At 35.9% G+C, this 18,368-nt stretch overlaps 1 protein-coding gene across 1 annotated transcript; it reads right to left on the bottom strand.

Moving 5' to 3' along the window:
• Positions 1-162: 162 nt before the first annotated feature.
• On the bottom strand, positions 163-13,503 carry LOC306884575 (gamma-aminobutyric acid receptor subunit alpha-2-like; the record flags this gene model as incomplete). The annotated part of the gene is made up of 9 exons (XM_079440542.1): positions 163-459; positions 1,278-1,480; positions 3,408-3,560; positions 3,654-3,797; positions 3,893-3,975; positions 4,561-4,781; positions 11,030-11,097; positions 12,053-12,168; positions 13,433-13,503. 9 exons carry the CDS (start codon positions 13,501-13,503, stop codon positions 163-165), a joined length of 1,356 nt encoding a protein of 451 aa, XP_079296668.1.
• Positions 13,504-18,368: the final 4,865 nt, after the last annotated feature.

The following is an 18,368-nucleotide window of genomic DNA, read 5'->3' on the forward strand; positions in this document are numbered from 1 at the left end:
ATTGTCCTGGCAGTGGTAAGATTGTAAGGAGGCTGTAAAAAGCGTTCATTTCAGAATGCTTCAATACAGACACGTCAGAAGTAGTACACTGAAGAATTTGTACAAAAGCTGCTATTATAATTTTGTAGTAGAGGAATGATTGTATGTGCAATAGCTACTGGCTCATTGGGAGGGCTCCATGTTCTTACCACCTGGCTCTCTGTTGAGATACGTGGCCCAATAAACCAGGTTAAAACTGCCAAAAAGCACTGGAAAGATTATGCGGGACATACGGTCAATCTTGCTGACGCTGTTGAAGGTCTTCAGTGCTTCTTTAGCCACTGGCTGTGCTTTACTGGGCTCCACTGTGGCGCTCTTTGAGACAGTGGGCAGAGCTGAGTCTTTTGCAATGTGGGGTGCGTAGTTTGCCACAGCGACTGCATATGCATTATTCTTTTTAATAACGGACGTCTCCTTTTTCTGAAATCAGAAGATATTAGTTAACACAATACTACATGATCAGTCAATGATATTAAGCTAAATGTTATAAAAGTATTAAAAATGAAACACGCAATGTCAGACAGCGTTCAAAATGATGGAAGTTTAAAAGTACAGTTCACTCAAAAAAGAAAATTTGCTGAAAATGTACTCACCCTCAAGCCATACAAAATATAGATGAGTTTATTTCTTCATCGGAACAGCTTTGGAGAAATGTAACGTTACATCACTTACTCACCAGTGGATACTCTGCAGTGAATGGGTGCTGCCAGAATGAGTCATGAAAACATCACAATAAGTATTCCACCACTGTTTTTCCATCTTGTGAGGTGAAAAGGTACGTTTGTAATAAATGCATCATTAAGATATACAGTAAATCTTTAACTTCAAACCACTGTTTCTGGTTAAAACTAGTCTGTCCATAATATTGCTTTCTCCCGTGAAGAGGTTGTCTTGTGTGTATTTTGATCAGAAGCGAAGAGTTGTGTGGACCAGCTGTTTGGACTCTCCTTGTTCTGACGGCACCCATTCACTGCAGAGGATCTATTTGTGGGCAAGTGATGTAATGCTACATTTCTCCAAATCTGTTGAGATGAATGATCTCATCCACATCTTGGACGGCCTGAGGGTGAATAAATTTTCAGCAAATTTGCAATTTTGGGTGAATTTTTCCTTTAACTGTGCTGAATTAACTGTTGATTTCCCTCATCTAAATAACCCCTCTTCTCAATGACAATAATCAAAGCTACCAGATGTGCCCCACTCCAAAATCAAAGCCTAGTCTGTGTCGTCATGGTTACCTTATCATTGATAATGCTCTTGCCATCCCAGGCCCAGCCGCGCTTGGTGAAGTAGTTTACTGTGGCAAACTCGATGAGAGCAGAGAAAACAAATGCGTAGCACACAGCGATGAACCAGTCCATGGCTGTGGCATAGGCCACCTTTGGTAAAGAGTTTCGAGCGCTGATACTCAAAGTGGTCATCGTTAGCACTGTAGTCACACCTAGACAAAAATATCAACAAAAACAAAAAAAAAGACTCGGTGAGCGCTGTATATACCGCATTAGTGCAGCATGCCTCACTGCAGATAATTACCAGCATTTATGCCGTTCACTCATTTGTGGAAGAGACAGCACAGATGCACACGTGTAATCACAAATGCCCTGGGCTAATGAAATTGTGTTCGTTTCAGCAGTCAGTCATATGCCTTAAGTGGACCTCCTGTCCTCATTTTATATAGATGATCTTCTGTTTTTTGTAAACAATTTTAATGAATTGTTGAATCCTTCGGGAAAATGAATAAATCCAAACATATTCATCATTATAACAAATATTAGGGAGAAAACATGCACAAAAATGCTTTATCTCACTTTTATCTTTTCAATCAACTCAAGACATTTCTTTCAAGTCGATAAAGGAATTTTCACTAATGATTTGAATAGCTTTGTTTGGGGGAAAAAAATCATTCTAGAATGACTGGGGTGATTTTATACAGGAGTGCATCTGCAAGGAAAATAAAAATAATGATAAACTGACTTTTATAATTATAAAAAATTACTTTTTACTCTGAAGATCTGTTTAAATGTAATGCATACCATTATGGCAGAATGATTTGGGGAAAAAAATTAATTTACTCATTACAAGATCCAGCTCAAACCTCTTTCAGTAAACATAAAGTGCTAAATTAAGAAAGAAAAATCTTCCCACTGTTTTTAACCTATTCAATATGACTATAATATAGTAATAATTTGTATGAATTATATGTAATATTATGTAATGTTATTATGCTATAAAATAAAAGTTTGTTGTCAGTAAGATTTTTTTATTTAAGAAATGAATACATTCATTCAGCAAGGATGCATTAAATTGATCAAATGTTTTGTAAGATTTTTATTTCAAATAAATGGATAATGGCTCCTTTAATAAATTATATTTTAAAATACGTTAAAATAGAAAAATAAATGCAGTCATAGTGAGAGAGAGATATTGTAATATTGCTATACTATAAAATAAACAAAATATAGTGTTTAATAAAAAATCATTTCATTTTATAGTACAACTGTAAAATCACAACACAATATCTTTATTTTCAAATGTTAAACCATTGTGATTTTGGCAGGTTTCCTGCAAATCAATAAAAGTGCAATCTGGTTGATCTGTGCTGGTACTGCGCTGCACCATGCATAATTCAATTTTGCCATTGTGATTTTTATTTTTAATTTTATTATCATGGCAGCATTAACTAATCAAATGATGACCAAATGATCATATAAGCAGCATTTTAAAGAGCCAATTTACAGGAGGTGCCTGGATCGCAGTGGTGGAGTGATGTTGTACAGTCCCAGTAAAGTGTACCATACACGGGTAGTTTACTGCATCCCCCCTGCAACTGAGCACTGATGCAAGATGTAGAATTGTGGTGTGCAAATTATGTTCAGCAATTCATGAGTGTTTACCTCATTTGCATAATTCCTTTAGTGAATTGGCCACTAAAACATCAAAGTGTGTGAATAAAAGACGCTATCAGCGTTTCATTCTTAGCGAATTCCCCCTGCGAGTCTGTGTTTAATTTAAATGTGTTTATTAATGCTAAGGCTTCCTCCCGCACATTTTTCACCTATACAAACACAGAAATACACACGGAGGCCAATTTTTATAGCTGTTTGCCTTTGCTCGCAGCCATTTCAAATGCATCCCTAGAGTTCAGAAGGAAATTGAAATTGCCAGAGAAAATCTAAAAATGTACACAAATCTACATCAGCTTTATCCATGACTGCAGCAGTAATTTAATCAGAACTACAAAATCAGCATGCTAAATTGATTTTTCATCGAAAAGATGTACACAGCCAACAAATAAAAATGTGCCATAGTAAACTGAATTAAAAACCTTCCCACATTATGTTCTGATTACACAACACATGCTCACCCACCAAAAACTGTGCGTGCGGGGACAGACTCTCGGTTGAGCCAAAAAGAGACTTGGGATAAGATGACGGTCATTATGCAAGGCAGGTACGTCTGGATCACAAAGTACCCAATCTTCCTCTTTAGATGGAAATGGGCAGTCATCACTGTATATTCACCTACACAGCAGGAAAGAAACATGAGAGAGGGAGGAGCGACAGATAGGAGCATATGGATCCAGATCATTTTGTGACTGCTTGCGAATGTCTTACCAGTACTTGACTTGATGGTTTCCTTGCCAACAGTATGTCCCGTTAAGTCATACTGGTTAAGTCTAGATCCATCTGGAGCTACTTCCACTGATAAAGTGGCATCACGTGTCCAAACATACGTCACCTCTGTCAGAGTGTAAGCATCTACACACAAACACAATATCTTTTCATAAAACCCAAAGAATAAACAGACATTAGGCATCATGGGAATAAAAGAAATGATTGGCATTTTTGCTTACAGCTGCCAAATTTAAGCGGACATGAATGGAAGTCCATTGGAAAGTCCTCTAGATGCATTGGGCATTCAGCTTGCACTGTCAACCTGCACAAATACACACACATTATAAAACAGTCACCCCTCAAAACTGTGTTCTTACTAGGGCTGTCAATTTAATTCATTAATTTAATACATTTAATTATAAAAATCATAAATTGCATAAAAAGGAATTTTCCCACCATCAGAGCATCTTAATTGACAGTTACATTACAATATTTGACAGTGTTATTGTTTTGTTTTTTTCTGATTAAATAAATTCAACCATGATAAACATAACAGATGTCTTTGAAAAATATTTTTAAAAATCTTACTGACTCCAAATATTTGTATGGTAGTGTATAGCTGGTTTATGGTCTTTAGATTTTAAGATTTTAATGTTTTTAAGGCATTTGTATTAATTGAAGTGGACATAAAACAATATTTTGTCTTCCAAAGCCACTTTTTGTAATGTTTATTCAATGATTTACTCATCTGCCGCTATAATGTCTTTGAAATATCTTGATTTTGGGGAATTTTCTTATCAAATATTGATATAGGCTATGTGATAAATAATGAATAGTTTGGTGAATTAATTAGCATACCATGTCATTATTTTGATGAATTTATTTGATAACTCTAGTACAGGGGTACCTCATGGTGTACAGTAGAGTGCCATTCTCCATAATCCGCAGTAGTTTGTTAGGCATGGTCATGTTGTGAGCCACAGATTTCTTGCCGTTGTGAAAGAAAGTGTCTGGAGTCCAGATTTTACTGGCCATCAGGTTGTTAAGACGCAGGATGTTCATTGGCCCGTTAAACTTCAGCCGCTCGTCTGTCCAGCGCTGACGGAAAAACACATCCACTGTATATTCCTGAGAACGGAGAGTGACATACGAGGGGAGATAAGAGTGCAAGAGCGCAAGACATTCTTCAGTGCTGATGTGTGCATCAGACAATATATACCTGACACAGAAAATATGTATTCATCCAATGTGGGATCCAAAGTCTAAATGCTGCTGTTAGTCTATTTCAACCGTATATTTTATTAAAAAATATATTATCAGGATAACCACTTGAAAAGTTGAGTTTAATTTATTAAAACCACGATTTCATTCAGCATCGATGCATTTAATTGATCAAATGAAACATTACAGACATTTATGTTACAAATGATTTTTATTTTTTAGCTTTCTATTCATCAAAGAATCCTGACAAAAATGTATCAGCGTATTCACAAAAATATTAAGTTGTTTTCAACATTCACAATAATAAGAAATGTTTTTTGTGCAGAAATCTGCATTTTAGAATGATTTCTGAAGGATCATGAGATAATGAAACAATGGCTGCTGACAATTCAGGTTTGCCATCACAGCAATAAATAACATTTTAATGATTTTAAATATAAAAGAGAAATATTCTATTTTAAATTGTAATTGTCACGAATCTGGTCTATGAACGTCCGTTCACTCACAACCAGAGGTCACCCGCTCACCACATGGACACATGGACACATTGCACTACATTACTGTTGCACTTCACCATCGGACTAAAATTCCCATCATCCATTGCACTGACGACACACATAGCTGATTGCACTAATCACACAGCTGATTCCCATAACACGCTTTACTTAAACCATGGACTTCCTCTTCCTCTCTGCCGAGTATTGTTTAGCGTTTATCACAGTCTTTGCTGATAGCTACTTTACGGAGCCTTTCCTAGTTTCTATATCTTAGTTTTGCCAAGCCTGTTTACCTGTGTTTTGATTATTGCTCTTGTGTTTTTGGATTGCCCTTTCATCTTGCCTTTCGGACTCTGTTTGCCCGTGTTTGGATTACTGCTCGTGTTATCGGATTACCCCTATTGTCAAGCCCTTTGGATATTGTTCGCTGATCGACGACCCATGCATGCTCTTGGAATACTCTTGTGTCTTGCCCTCAACATATCTGTCTACTGATGTTTGCCCCTGCCTGTGTTTGACCATGTTTTGGAATAAAAGCTTGCAAATGGATCCGTACGCTTCATGTCTCGTTGGCTCCATTACAGTAACCATATTTCACAATATTACTGTTTTTACTGTATTTTTGATCAAATAGTGAGCATAAGAGGAAAAAAATCACCAAACCTTTGAATAGCAGTGTATATTTTAGGATCTTGTAGTATTTATTTGACCTACTTTTGCTTTAATGGAAAATCGTTTATTTCTAGATTTAATCAGAATCAAAATAAGAATCAGAAAGAGCTTTATGTTCACACATACGTGGAATTTGTTTTAGTGACAGAAGCTTCCACAACACAACAGAATGACAGTGACAGACAAGATACAGATAATAAAAAGAATACAAATAGAATAAGTAAACGGGGAATAACAATATACAAAAAATATTTAAAGAAAATATACACAACAGACAATTCAGTAGATGGTATTTGTGTGTACAGGTCTGTTATGTACAAATAAAAATGAAATTAGATTTTAAATCTCAGATATTCAGTGTGGTCTCAGACACTGGATGTCACTGTAAACCTTTCAAAGACAGCTAAAAGAAAAGTATTAAAAGAAAGACTGTATGGGCTCCCTCAATAAGTGCCAGCAACTTTTCAGTTCACTCAATATGTGTGTACAATGTTTCATCTTCCTCTCTATAGTACTAGAAAGTGGCAAAGTGTCAGAAGCGCTTCACATCACTGCATTATATCCCAATCCCTCGGGCACTGCACTGCCATGCACCGACCCCTGGGGTGAAGGCGGGCATCCAGTTTCCATGGCAGCGCACAGACAGAAAAACACAATGTTATGTACGTAAGAGATAATACTTATTCACTCCCACACTCATACAGGAAAGATAATATTGTGTGACAGTACATGCTGTCACTGGAGCGCCAGGGCTCGCCAGCACTCACAGAGCCCATCTTTAATTCTTAATTTCCTTCTCATTCTTCCATTCATCCTCCATCAGCTTTCACAATGTCACAATCATATTGTATGGAACAAACTGATTATGGGTCCATTCTGAGTTAATTCCAGTACCATTATAAAATCTAAACATCTCGAACAAACTTTGAGGAAAGCTTGCCTGGTCATTTGATATTGTTGCTAACGTCTTGCAACATTACCCTCCATTATGCAGGAGTCCCGCACAACTCCTCAAGCAAAAAGACAATACTTGTCACTTTCCATTCTGTCATATCATAACCACACGGCCTGAAGGGAGTGGCACAGTAAGACTTATAAAAATAACCTGCTTTTGTGATCCTCCATAGTATGTGTCTATTTTAAGGCATTACAATGTTCAAAGGAACATGAAATTGTGCAACACTAAAACTAAAGACTCAAAGGAAACGATTCAAAAGGAAGGGGGCAAAAAGCAAGATTTATGTGAAACAACACTAGATATAATACTGAAGATTTAGTATATCTGTGACTATATCAGGATCAGTTACAGCAATGTTATTAATTCTTTAAAGGGGTCATGAACTGAGAAATCACAATTCTCTTGATCTTTTGACATATAAGAGGTCATTGTGCTATAAAAACTTTCTGTAAGTTTAAGAACTCAAAACGTTCTTGTTAGTCTAAAATAAGCTTATAGTGAAGCCAGTCTGCCAAAACGACAGCTTGTGGAATGTGCCAATTTATGACGTAAAAGTGTGGATAAACACCACCTCCGCAGAAAAAGACCAACGCCTGCTTCTATATCACCGCCTGTTTAGCCCCGCCCACCGATTCACGCATTTAGTGGGTAAATGATGAGAGAGGCAATTTTTAATATAGCTCCAGACCACGTCACAGTGAACTTTGTTCATTTAATTTTAACCTGGATTGGTTTACAAACAAGGCACAATTTGATGCAGGATTTTCAGAAAGAATAAAACTAAAAGACGAGGCTGTGCCAACTATATTGGATCCGACAGTAATGTCGCAACACACAAGTGACACATTTTTTTATTATGTGGTCACTATTGCTTTGTCTCTTTTTACAGATCGTTTCATATGAGTATTTATGCATTTTTGATCTAAATGACAGTAGCGTTCATCTATGAAGGATGTATTGTCAAACTTGTACAACTGTTAGCCAATCATACCAGTGGGTGTTTACTTCAGGCCCCGTTTACACTAGTGCATTTTCGTTTTAAAACGCATAACTTTTGCTACGGTTACACCTACGTTTGCACTACTTTGAAAACTGCAGACCCTGTTTTAGTTTGAAGAGTTGCGTTTCAGTGTAAACGGAACAAAACCAAGACTTTTGAAAACGATGGCGTGGCTGCCCACATTCGCTCTGCGTATCCTTGATGACCATGTAAACAATAACAGCATGCTCATTGTTGTACCCATAGATATGTATGGGTAGATTCCCCATTCGACCGCTCCAAGCACGCAGACGTGTCCGCCATCTAAATAATAGGGCATCATCTACCTATACATATCTATGGTTGTACCTGCATGAATGGTCATGTTACATGCGCTTTCGGTTGTGTAGTGTAAACGAAGATCGTTTCTGAAACGCCAGTGTAAATGAGGATCGTTTTCATTCTAAAACGCCGTTTTACAACGAAAACGCACTAGTGTAAACAGGGCCTCAGTCTAAAATCTTCCACGCCTATTCAAACGGAGCGTTCTAATGAGGGGGGTTCAATCAGGACAGAAAAAAAGCCTATTATTTCTAAATTATGTTTTTTGATCTAAACATCTTGATAACATTATAAGTGGACCTCAGAGAACAGTACAAAAAAAAGAAGAAGGCAGTTCATGACACCTTTAAAATTCACCGTTGGTTAGAGCATAGTTGATAATATAGCAATCGTTTTTTTCTATTTCAAACTTTCTTCTAAAATCAATGTCAAGAAATCTAATTATCCTGGACATTACATTGTAAACAGTCTGGATTCAGTTTTTTAGCCGTATAGTATAAAGTAATACTATCAATCATTTTAGTTGTTAACATGTAGTGGTATAATCTGTATATGCCATAATTATATGTTATCATATAATCATAATTATAAATATATCTACAATGCCATTTCAAAATTTGGGGTAAGTAAGATTTTTGTTGTTGTTGTTGAAAGAAATTAATACTTTCATTCAGCAAGGACACATTAGATCAGAAGTGACAGTAAAGGCATTTATAATGTTACAAAAGATTTCTATTTTTAATGCTGTTCTTTTGAACATTATATTCATCAAAGAGTCCTGAAAAAATGTAAAATATTAAACGACACTGTTTTCAACATTAAAAATAATAATAAGCAGCAAATTCATGAGCACCAAATCAGCATTTTCGGATTTAAGGATCATGTGACACTGAAGACTGGAGTAATGATGCTGAAAATTTAACTTTGCTATCATAGGAACAAATTACATTTAAAAATATGTTAAATATTCTAAAATATATTGAAATAATAGAAAACAGCTATTTTAACTTGTAATAATAGTTACAAATATTTCTGTTCTATTATATTTTTGATCAAATAAATGCAGCCTTGATGAGTGTAAAGAGACTTATCTTACACTTTTGAGTAATAGACTGTATTTCGCAGGACTTTTTTCTGATTTCTGTGACCTAAAATGACTGATTTTGCTGCGGCTTTTCTCAAAATTTGCAGTGATATTTGCGGCATTTCTTATTGTTTTGCAGTGAAAATATACCATGGACAACATTCTTCTAACATTGTTATAACTTTTCTGACTTCAAGAACCATTGTAGGGCTCCAGACTAACATTTGAGGACACCAGTGCCATTAAGTTCTACAGAAGGTGGCACCAGCACCTGACAGTAAAGCACTCACCCTAATCGCACATGTACATCTCGGAGATGTCTATTTGATGTGTGCATTTACATATGCAAGACATATTTTTTAAGGTGTTTGCGCATCTGCAATACGTCTCTAAGACGTTTCCTGTCAGATGTCAAATAGACACTTTTATTACTTTCATTCATAATGTCTAAATATAATTTGATTAATAAAAAAAATATATATATATTTTCATATATATATATATATATATATATATATATAGGGACTGGAAAAGGCTAGTAAGCCTACAAGTAGCTGCAGCCATATAGTGGTAATTTAATGTCCTTTTTATTTTTAAATAAGTGTTTGCTTTCCTACATTATGAAACTTTTAGTTTAGTTTCTTTATGTATCTCCCAGCGCTGTGTATAACGATGTTGCGTGATCGAGAGCAGCCCGCAGCTCCGGCCCGAGCAGATAAACTGTCTGCGCCATGTAACCCAAACGAGTAGCGTGGATTCGTTCCGCTTTCGGTTCGTTTGTCCAATTTAGCTCTTGTAAATCGGGCATGATGAGAACACAAGGCTGTTCATTCAATTTTTCAAACTGAGAAACAACCTTTCTTTGACTGAATGCGTGCTGCGATAACGTCACAGGACGTGTCTACGCCCAAAATTTGCGGAACAACTGTGACAATTGCAAAAATTTGCTAGCTTTTTTGTGAGAGTTTGCTTGATTTTGTAATAAATTCAGCGATCGCAGAATCGCAAAATCCTGGAGGCACTGAAAGAGCAGTGTTGTGTTTGATAGTATTTACAAAGCAAATGCAAATCTCTCGCTAGAGTCTGACAGGTTACTCATCACAGGTGATGACTGGAGAACTGGAGATATATTGCAGATTCAAGAATCATGATTTCCCAAGAGCACCCAAAAAAAAATCAACCTGACAGAAATACCCAGTGTAATGATCGTCCTGACAAAATACGCTCTTTGCAAACAGAGATTTTTCTAGTACAGGATAGTGAGAGTGTTCAGTGGGGTTTAGAAAACACACCACTGGCCAGTTAAAGATTATACATAAAGAATGAATGAATGAATGAAAAATCGCTTTTCTTCCATCTTTTTCTCATTCTAAATATTTGAGAGCAGACAGTGTGAAGTGGGGAAAAAGAGGAGTACTGAGAAAAGCTTTTAGCCAGCAGCAGGTACCAAATGCTATGAATAGACAACAGATGGAAATCAAGGACTGAGGGAGAGAGATAATGTAGTATAAAAGGAGAAAATGAGATAACCAACAGGAAAATATCAAATATTTCTGATAAATACTATTTGATTCTCACTATACAGCGCACAATTCATCTGACGTGAAAAGGGGAATGTCTTACCATGTCCGTATCTGATACTGGTCCAAAACTGGTCACATAGATATCAGTCTTCACCTCCGTCACTCGATCTATGTCACACAGCAAAAAAAAGTCCAAATGACAATGTTATCGACCAGGAACTCCTCGTCTATAAGTTTACTCAATTATAATGTGCTATATGTTTGTGAACAACTTAAATTTCAGCCTGCGTCGCACATAAAACTGCTGAAGACTTGGAATATAGAAGATGAGTCATGTGTACTCTTATGACGGTGTTTTTTGAAGCTTGATAAATCAGCATCCACTTTTCTAGATAGAAAAGGGAAGCTCAGATATTCTGCCTGAGATCTCCTTTGTGTTTCACACATGAAGGGAAACTAATTTGAGGTTCAAATGATATAGAGGTGAAAAAAAAGATGACTTTTTTTCACATCTGAGTGCACTATTACTTTAGCTGATCTTTAGTGGAACCATGGCAACACTTCATTCTGGCTCTTGGCTTGACCGCATGTCCACTGACTCCTATGAATGTGTTTTTGTGTGCTAGTCTCTCTAAATCTCGAAAAGGAAACGCTCACAAGAAATCTATTTGCCTCATGGTGGGCGTTGCTCGATCCATAATGTCTTTTATGTTGCCAAGCTCAGAGCTTCCAAACAACAGCAAGGGCTACATAAACACATATTAACACTGACAGGCTACACAGGGAGGACCTGTTGATTGTTAAGTGGAGATGAGATTGCTGGCTTATTCAGTCAGGCGTGACTTGAAATTTCTCCGGTCATCAACACCTCGTTATAATTAGTTTATCAGTGGTAGAATCAGGTCAAAATGACAATGCACACAAACAATGAGTCACTTAAATGTTTTACACATAATGACACATACTGACTTCAGCCATAATTTTTTTTCTTGTTGTGCTATTTATGAAATTCCTAAACAGAAATAACACTATCACAGTAATTTAGCTTATTAATACATCATAAAGTGCATATAACTGTAATATCAACTTTGGGAAATGTGACTAATTCCCTAGGTGTTCTTACCTCCAAGACCAGGTCTCAGCCTGTTGTCGTAGCCATCAAGCAGTCGGTCCAAGATCCGTGTGAAGAGGGTAATGTTGTTTTTAAAGGCATCTGAGCCGGATACATCTGTCTCAGAACTACACAAGATACATCTGGCATCTCAAAAGTCTGTTACATAAACATATACAGAGTTGCATGCAGAGAAAGCTGTTCTCTACAAACCTTGTCCCATAAAGTTATGAGAGGACGACCATCTGGCAAAAGCACAAACATAACAGCCGTACCAAAACACCTGAGACCTCATCTTAGCAAACTTGTCTCCAAACGGCCAATCTACTAATGATTCCCTCTAGGTGCGTGCATGTTTACATATAAGTTTGTATAATTCGCTTTTTTTGTAATTATTCATTTTGTGACCATGTATATATGAAAATATTGACTTTTTCACACACAAAAAAAGTTGAAACTGACATACTGTCATAATGTAGTTGCAACTGACTAGCATTACAGAAATGTTTTCAGTATAAATGAAGGTCAGTCACAAGTATTTTCAATATCAGTTACCACAGAAAATAATTAATTCAAAGGGTTAGTGTAAGACACAACGCAACTCATATTTATCACATTAGCCTTATGTATAACCTCTAAGTAAATAAAATATACTTGTGGAAAAAACTGTGTGCACTGGTTGCCTATAGTCTTCTTTACTTTTATTCCAAGTTGCCTTAATTATGATTTGTGCTTTAAATATTATCCAAATTATTATCTGTGGTGGTAATTCAACATGCTGTCTATTAAGATTAACTGCATTGAACAATTCTTTAAAGTGTGATTTAATTGTTAAGATAGGGACAGTTCACCTAAAACCTTAGATAAGGGACAGTTCACCTAAAAATGAAAATTCTGTCATCATTTACTCACCCTCCTGTCCTTCCAAACATGCATGACTGATGTTCTTCTGTGGAAGATTTTTTGATAAATGTTGGTAACCAAACAGTAGTCTATTGGTGACCATTGACTTCCATTGTATGGACATAAAACATACACGACATTTCTCCAAATGTATTTTATATTCCACAGTAGAAAGAAAGCCAAGCCATACAAATTTGGAACAAAATGAGGGTGAGAAAATGATGACAGAATTAGATTTTTGGGGTGATGTGATATTAACTTCACACTAGGCTATTTATTTATGTCTATTTTAATATATACCTATGCTACTGTTTATTTTTGGCAATATTGTAAATGGAGACGATCATACCAAAAAGCTTTTTTTTGACTGACACTGAAAGAAAAAAGAGGGAGAGAGCAGTTATAATATCCACACGTTTATAGGGCTTTATCTTGAAAAAACTGCGCGCTCCCTTGAGAAAAAAAAGAAGAGTACTTTGTTTTGCTTACCATGCACGCCATAAAGCCAGAAGAAACAGGTAGATTAGAAATCCATGCGAATGACCCCATAGCTGATTCATTGTTGAGCTATTCCCTGCCAAAGAAGTTATTTCAGTCTTCAAGTCAGTCTTAAAAATGATTTATATGAGAATGAATCAAGGCAAAACTTCCAGTGACATTTATTTCTGCTTGTAAGCGTTTTGCGTTTGCGCACACGCATATTTCCAGAGCGCGCGCTAATGGTCAAGCTGGAGCCAAACAGCAAGCCTTTGTGTTTCAAAAGTTTTACACTTTGAAACTGTTGCAAATATAACAGCCATACCTACAGTGTCTTTACATTTTAAAGGAGATCAATTAAAACTGTCCAAACAGAAGAAGAATCATGCATAAAACTGTTGCTGTCCCTTCGGCTAGGATGTTTAGATGTTCAAAATGTTCACAGCCCCAGGAAACTGATCGATAATTTACAAAACTAAACAAAAAATGTAAAATACACAAAAAATTACCTTCGTTTCACCAAAGCGCAGCTCCTTTGAGACAAATAAATAAATAAATAAAAAAGTTGTGCCCCTCGAGCTCACGCTTCCAGAGGCGTCTCATCCGTGGATTCACGGAAACTATCAGGGCGCGCGCAAAGGCATATAGACTGGCACGTGAGCTTACTGACAAGTGAGATATGCCTTCTTCTATGAATCTTTGCTAAAACAATCCAGAGGCGTCCCCTGGTCACCAAGACACACAATCCGGCTAAGCTGCTCATGTGAGGGCTGAAGCGGCTTGTATGAAATCCATACAGCCTAGGCGTGAGCCCGGAGAGCATCAAGTAGCCAAAAGACGCAAGAGGGCACACCGGGTCCTAGAGCCAGCACAGCTCACACTTTTGCCCACTGGAGAGCGCTTGGACATCATATGGACTACACATCAGTTTAATTTATTCCACCTGTTGGGTTAAATAAATAATAGTAATAAATAAATTCTGTCATAATTTCTCACCCTTATGTCGTTCCAGACCTGCATTACTTTGTTTCTTTAAAAAAAAAGATAGTATTTTGGAAAAATGTCTCAGTATTTATTTTGTCCATGCAAATTAAGCATTTATTTGAAATAGAAATCTTTTTTAACATCATAAACATTATAAAATTATATTTGATCAAATGTATGTGTCCTTGCTGAATACAATTTACTTTATATATGTGCAGGTAATCAATCACAATCTCACTGGTATCAGGTGTACCGGTATAGAGACCACATTTGAAGTGTGGAAGACATGGACATCTCTATCACGTCTCGGTTCAAGCCAACATAATCCCCTCAATTACTTCACTTCTGAAGATAAGGTTCTTGCATCCATTTAGTCTTTATCAAATTATCATGTAAAAACATTCTGTCAAAGCACTTCACAATGTAGACTTTACAAGTACAGGACCAAATAAGAAATTCTTGTCTATGAAAACCAACAAACAGCCAACTTGTAAGATATACATTAAAGGTATTAATTTGATATAGAAAAATTTAGGCCTATGTTTTTTACTTGTTTGTTTACACGCATAAACAGATTTATTTAGCATTTATTTGTGTCTGTTGCCATGGATAATACTCTAAGAAGGAACTATTTCAAGCTTATTTTGTTGACATTTGTTGACATTTTCTGACATTTTCATTTGTTCCGTATTCTGAAATGTATGGCCCAAAATCCAGACAAGCTCTGTGGGCAGAATGTACAGAAAGCTAAAACACTGACAGGGAACATAAGCAATATGTCAGGGCCAAAACACATAAGACGCATATATACAGCATACAGACAAACACATACACACAGCTCACTGATTACTGAGAGAAGCATAATGTGCATTTTTTGTTATTGCCAAATTGTTTAGTCTCAGTCTTTTCATAAAATTTCAGCTCATATGAACATTTTCCTATATTGCTCAAAATTATCCTCTTTTTAGGATGGATGTTTAATAGGTTACCTGTGGAGCTGTAGCCCAGTAGTCTTTCAGCACTATGCTCTTGGGTTTCAAATTTACTCAGGTCATCCCATGTGTATGAAATTTAGTATTTTTTCACTTGCTCTCCATGGATCCTCTGCAGTGAATCAGTGCCATCAGAATGAGAGACCATCAGCAGATAAAGACATCACAATAATCCACAACCCAACTCCAGACTATCAATTAATGTGTTGTGAAGTGAAAAGCAGTGTAAGAAACAAATCCTTCAGAAACAATCATTTCAAAACAAACTCGGGTACATCTTGAATGGCCTGAGGGTGAGCAAATCTTCAGAAAAACACACAATTAATTTTGGATTGAGCTATTGCTTTAAATTCACAATACTCTTGGGAAACTTTTTTTTTTTTAATAGGCTAACTGAACTGTAAGACTCAGAAAAAATCCTTCAGCACAATGTTGGTCAGATCATATTCTAAACCAAAGAATAGACAACATATTGTTACAAATAATTGCCTGTTCTATCTTTCAAGACCAAACAATATTGGTTGCAATATACTGACATTCTCTGAGGAGAATTAAAGTGTTCATTTGTAACTTTATACACAGAATGACTGAAAAAGTAGGTTTATTTCACACCCACAGATAAACAGGGGAATATGTATTTGTAATAGGATACATTTATTTATTTTCCCCCCTTTAAAGGCACAACAGCTTTTTAGGTACCAAAAGATTATTTGCATGAGTGAAGTATGTTAATGACCTCCATCGGGCTTAACCCAAGAAACTTTAAGTGAGATTATACTGCCACCTGCTGCCCAGGACAGAATGTGCTTCTGTGGGAATATAAATAAAACCAGAATCAGAATTTATTTTGTTAAACACATAAAGTAGCTCTAAAGCAGAGGCGGACAGTAACTAAGTAGGCAACATTTACTTGAGTATTGTACTTAAGTACACTTTTTGAGTATCTGTACTTTACCTGATTATTATTTTTTCTGGAAACATATGACTTTAACTTCACTACATTTGAAAGAAAAATATTGTACTTTTCACTCCACTACATTTCTATAAAGGTCCTCGAAGTAGAAAGTTGATACTATATAGCAGCTTTGAAAGTCAGTGCGTGATTTTTTTCTTCTCTAAAACGTGACTTTTTTTTTTTCAGACAGTTTATCAGTAATCACTCTTGTAGGGTTACATGAAGTGATTTCCCAGCATTTTTTGAACACTGACCAGTTGCAAATGTGATATTTATTTACAACAATTCAGTAATAAGAAGTTAATATTGTGGTATATATTAGACACAATATTGTCTGATTTTGCTAAATTGTGTACGTGAAAATATTACCTATAAAGCCACAGAAAAACTGTTGTGTGTCTCATAATAAAACACAATAGGTGCTGGACTTGAAGCAACACTGCAAAGATAGTTCTGTGTGTGACATCAAAGTACTGCGAGAGCGATTAGACAGCTTTTTTTTATTTTTGTTTTGATGTCAAATAAGTCTTTCTGTTTTGCTTTTTTTGTTAAGGCAGTGTTGCTGTTGTAAAGTTATACAGCTACAGTTGTGTTGCTGGGTTTTAAAGCAGGTTTGATTTTTTTTTTCTTTCTTATCACTCTGTATTTACAGGATTTCACTGTCCACTCTGTTCAAATGTGGATGAATGGCTACACAATGGACAGAGCTGTGTGGGATCACTATCATCCTGCTTTTGTGGGAGTGTGTAGGGGTGCTAAATAATCTTTTATTTTTTTCCCCATAGGTTTTTAACATTTTAAGAGCTCTTTGTTCAAAAGATACTACAAGCTAGTCAGTGTTTTCAGTAGGTGTAATGTATTGTAAGTTGCTTCAGAGGTATTGCAAGTATTACATACAACAATAATAAAACATTATTTACATAAAGCATTAACATAAAAAAAAAATTGGTACTTAAGTACTTTTAAAAGCAAGTACTTCTCTAAAAATCTGCCTTTACAACTTTTACTTGTAATGGAGTAATATTTGACCAGCAGTACCTGTACTTTAACTTAAGTAATGGAGTTGTGTACTTTGTCCACCTCTGCTCTAAAGAGGGTTTCTTCAGTAGTCACAAGACATGCATTAGGTAAATTAATAAAGGAAAACATTTTAATACTGAAGATAAATAAATAAATAATGTCTACATTAGGGTTTCATGTGAGTAAAAACATTTTATAATCATATTTATTTGACTGATTATTGAAAAGCGAAAGAGAGGATTCAGATAAACAGAGAACAAGTAGACCTATTTATGTATGCACCTGGACATTTGATCTTATTTTTTGCAGAACAGAAGTGAGTCTCTCATGCCTGCATGTGTTAGCAGACTGTCGTCAGCGCCATCTCCATGGTGATACATCACAAAGAGCGAGACTCATTCGCAGGAACCTGACGTCATTAGTTTGTTATTTCCCTAAAAATGAGGCATCTTGCATGTGTTTGTGTAGGTGTCTGGGTCAGGCTCTGAGTCACCCTGTCACTGTATGTGTCTGATGACTGATTAATCTGATGCAAGGATAAATATAGCCTACATCCGAGTGATGCATTAATGAGAGAAAGCAGAGAACAGCAATAAAGGGAATTTTCAGATTGAGTGTGCTTATGTCATGCTGTCCTTATTTAAGTATTTTTTCAATGTGTATTATATATTTGCATAATGTTTACTTATTGACTTTTATCTTTTAAAGAAATCACTTTTATTCAGCAAGGATGTGTTAAATGCATATAAAGTGACTTATAATTGTTATAAAAGGTTTATATGTTGACTATTTAACTGTTGACTATAACTATTTATTCATCAAAGAAAAAAGTATCAAAAAATATTAAGCAGTATAGTAGTTTAAACATTGATAATAGATCAGTATATTAGAATGATTTCTGAAGGATCATGTGACACTGAAGACTGGAGAAATGGCTGATGAAAATTCAGTGCTGTCTCACAGAAATCAATTATATTTTAAAGTATATTAAAATAGG

Source organism: Barbus barbus, assembly GCF_936440315.1.
Source record: "Barbus barbus genome assembly, chromosome: 18".
Taxonomy (NCBI): Eukaryota; Metazoa; Chordata; class Actinopteri; order Cypriniformes; family Cyprinidae; genus Barbus; species Barbus barbus.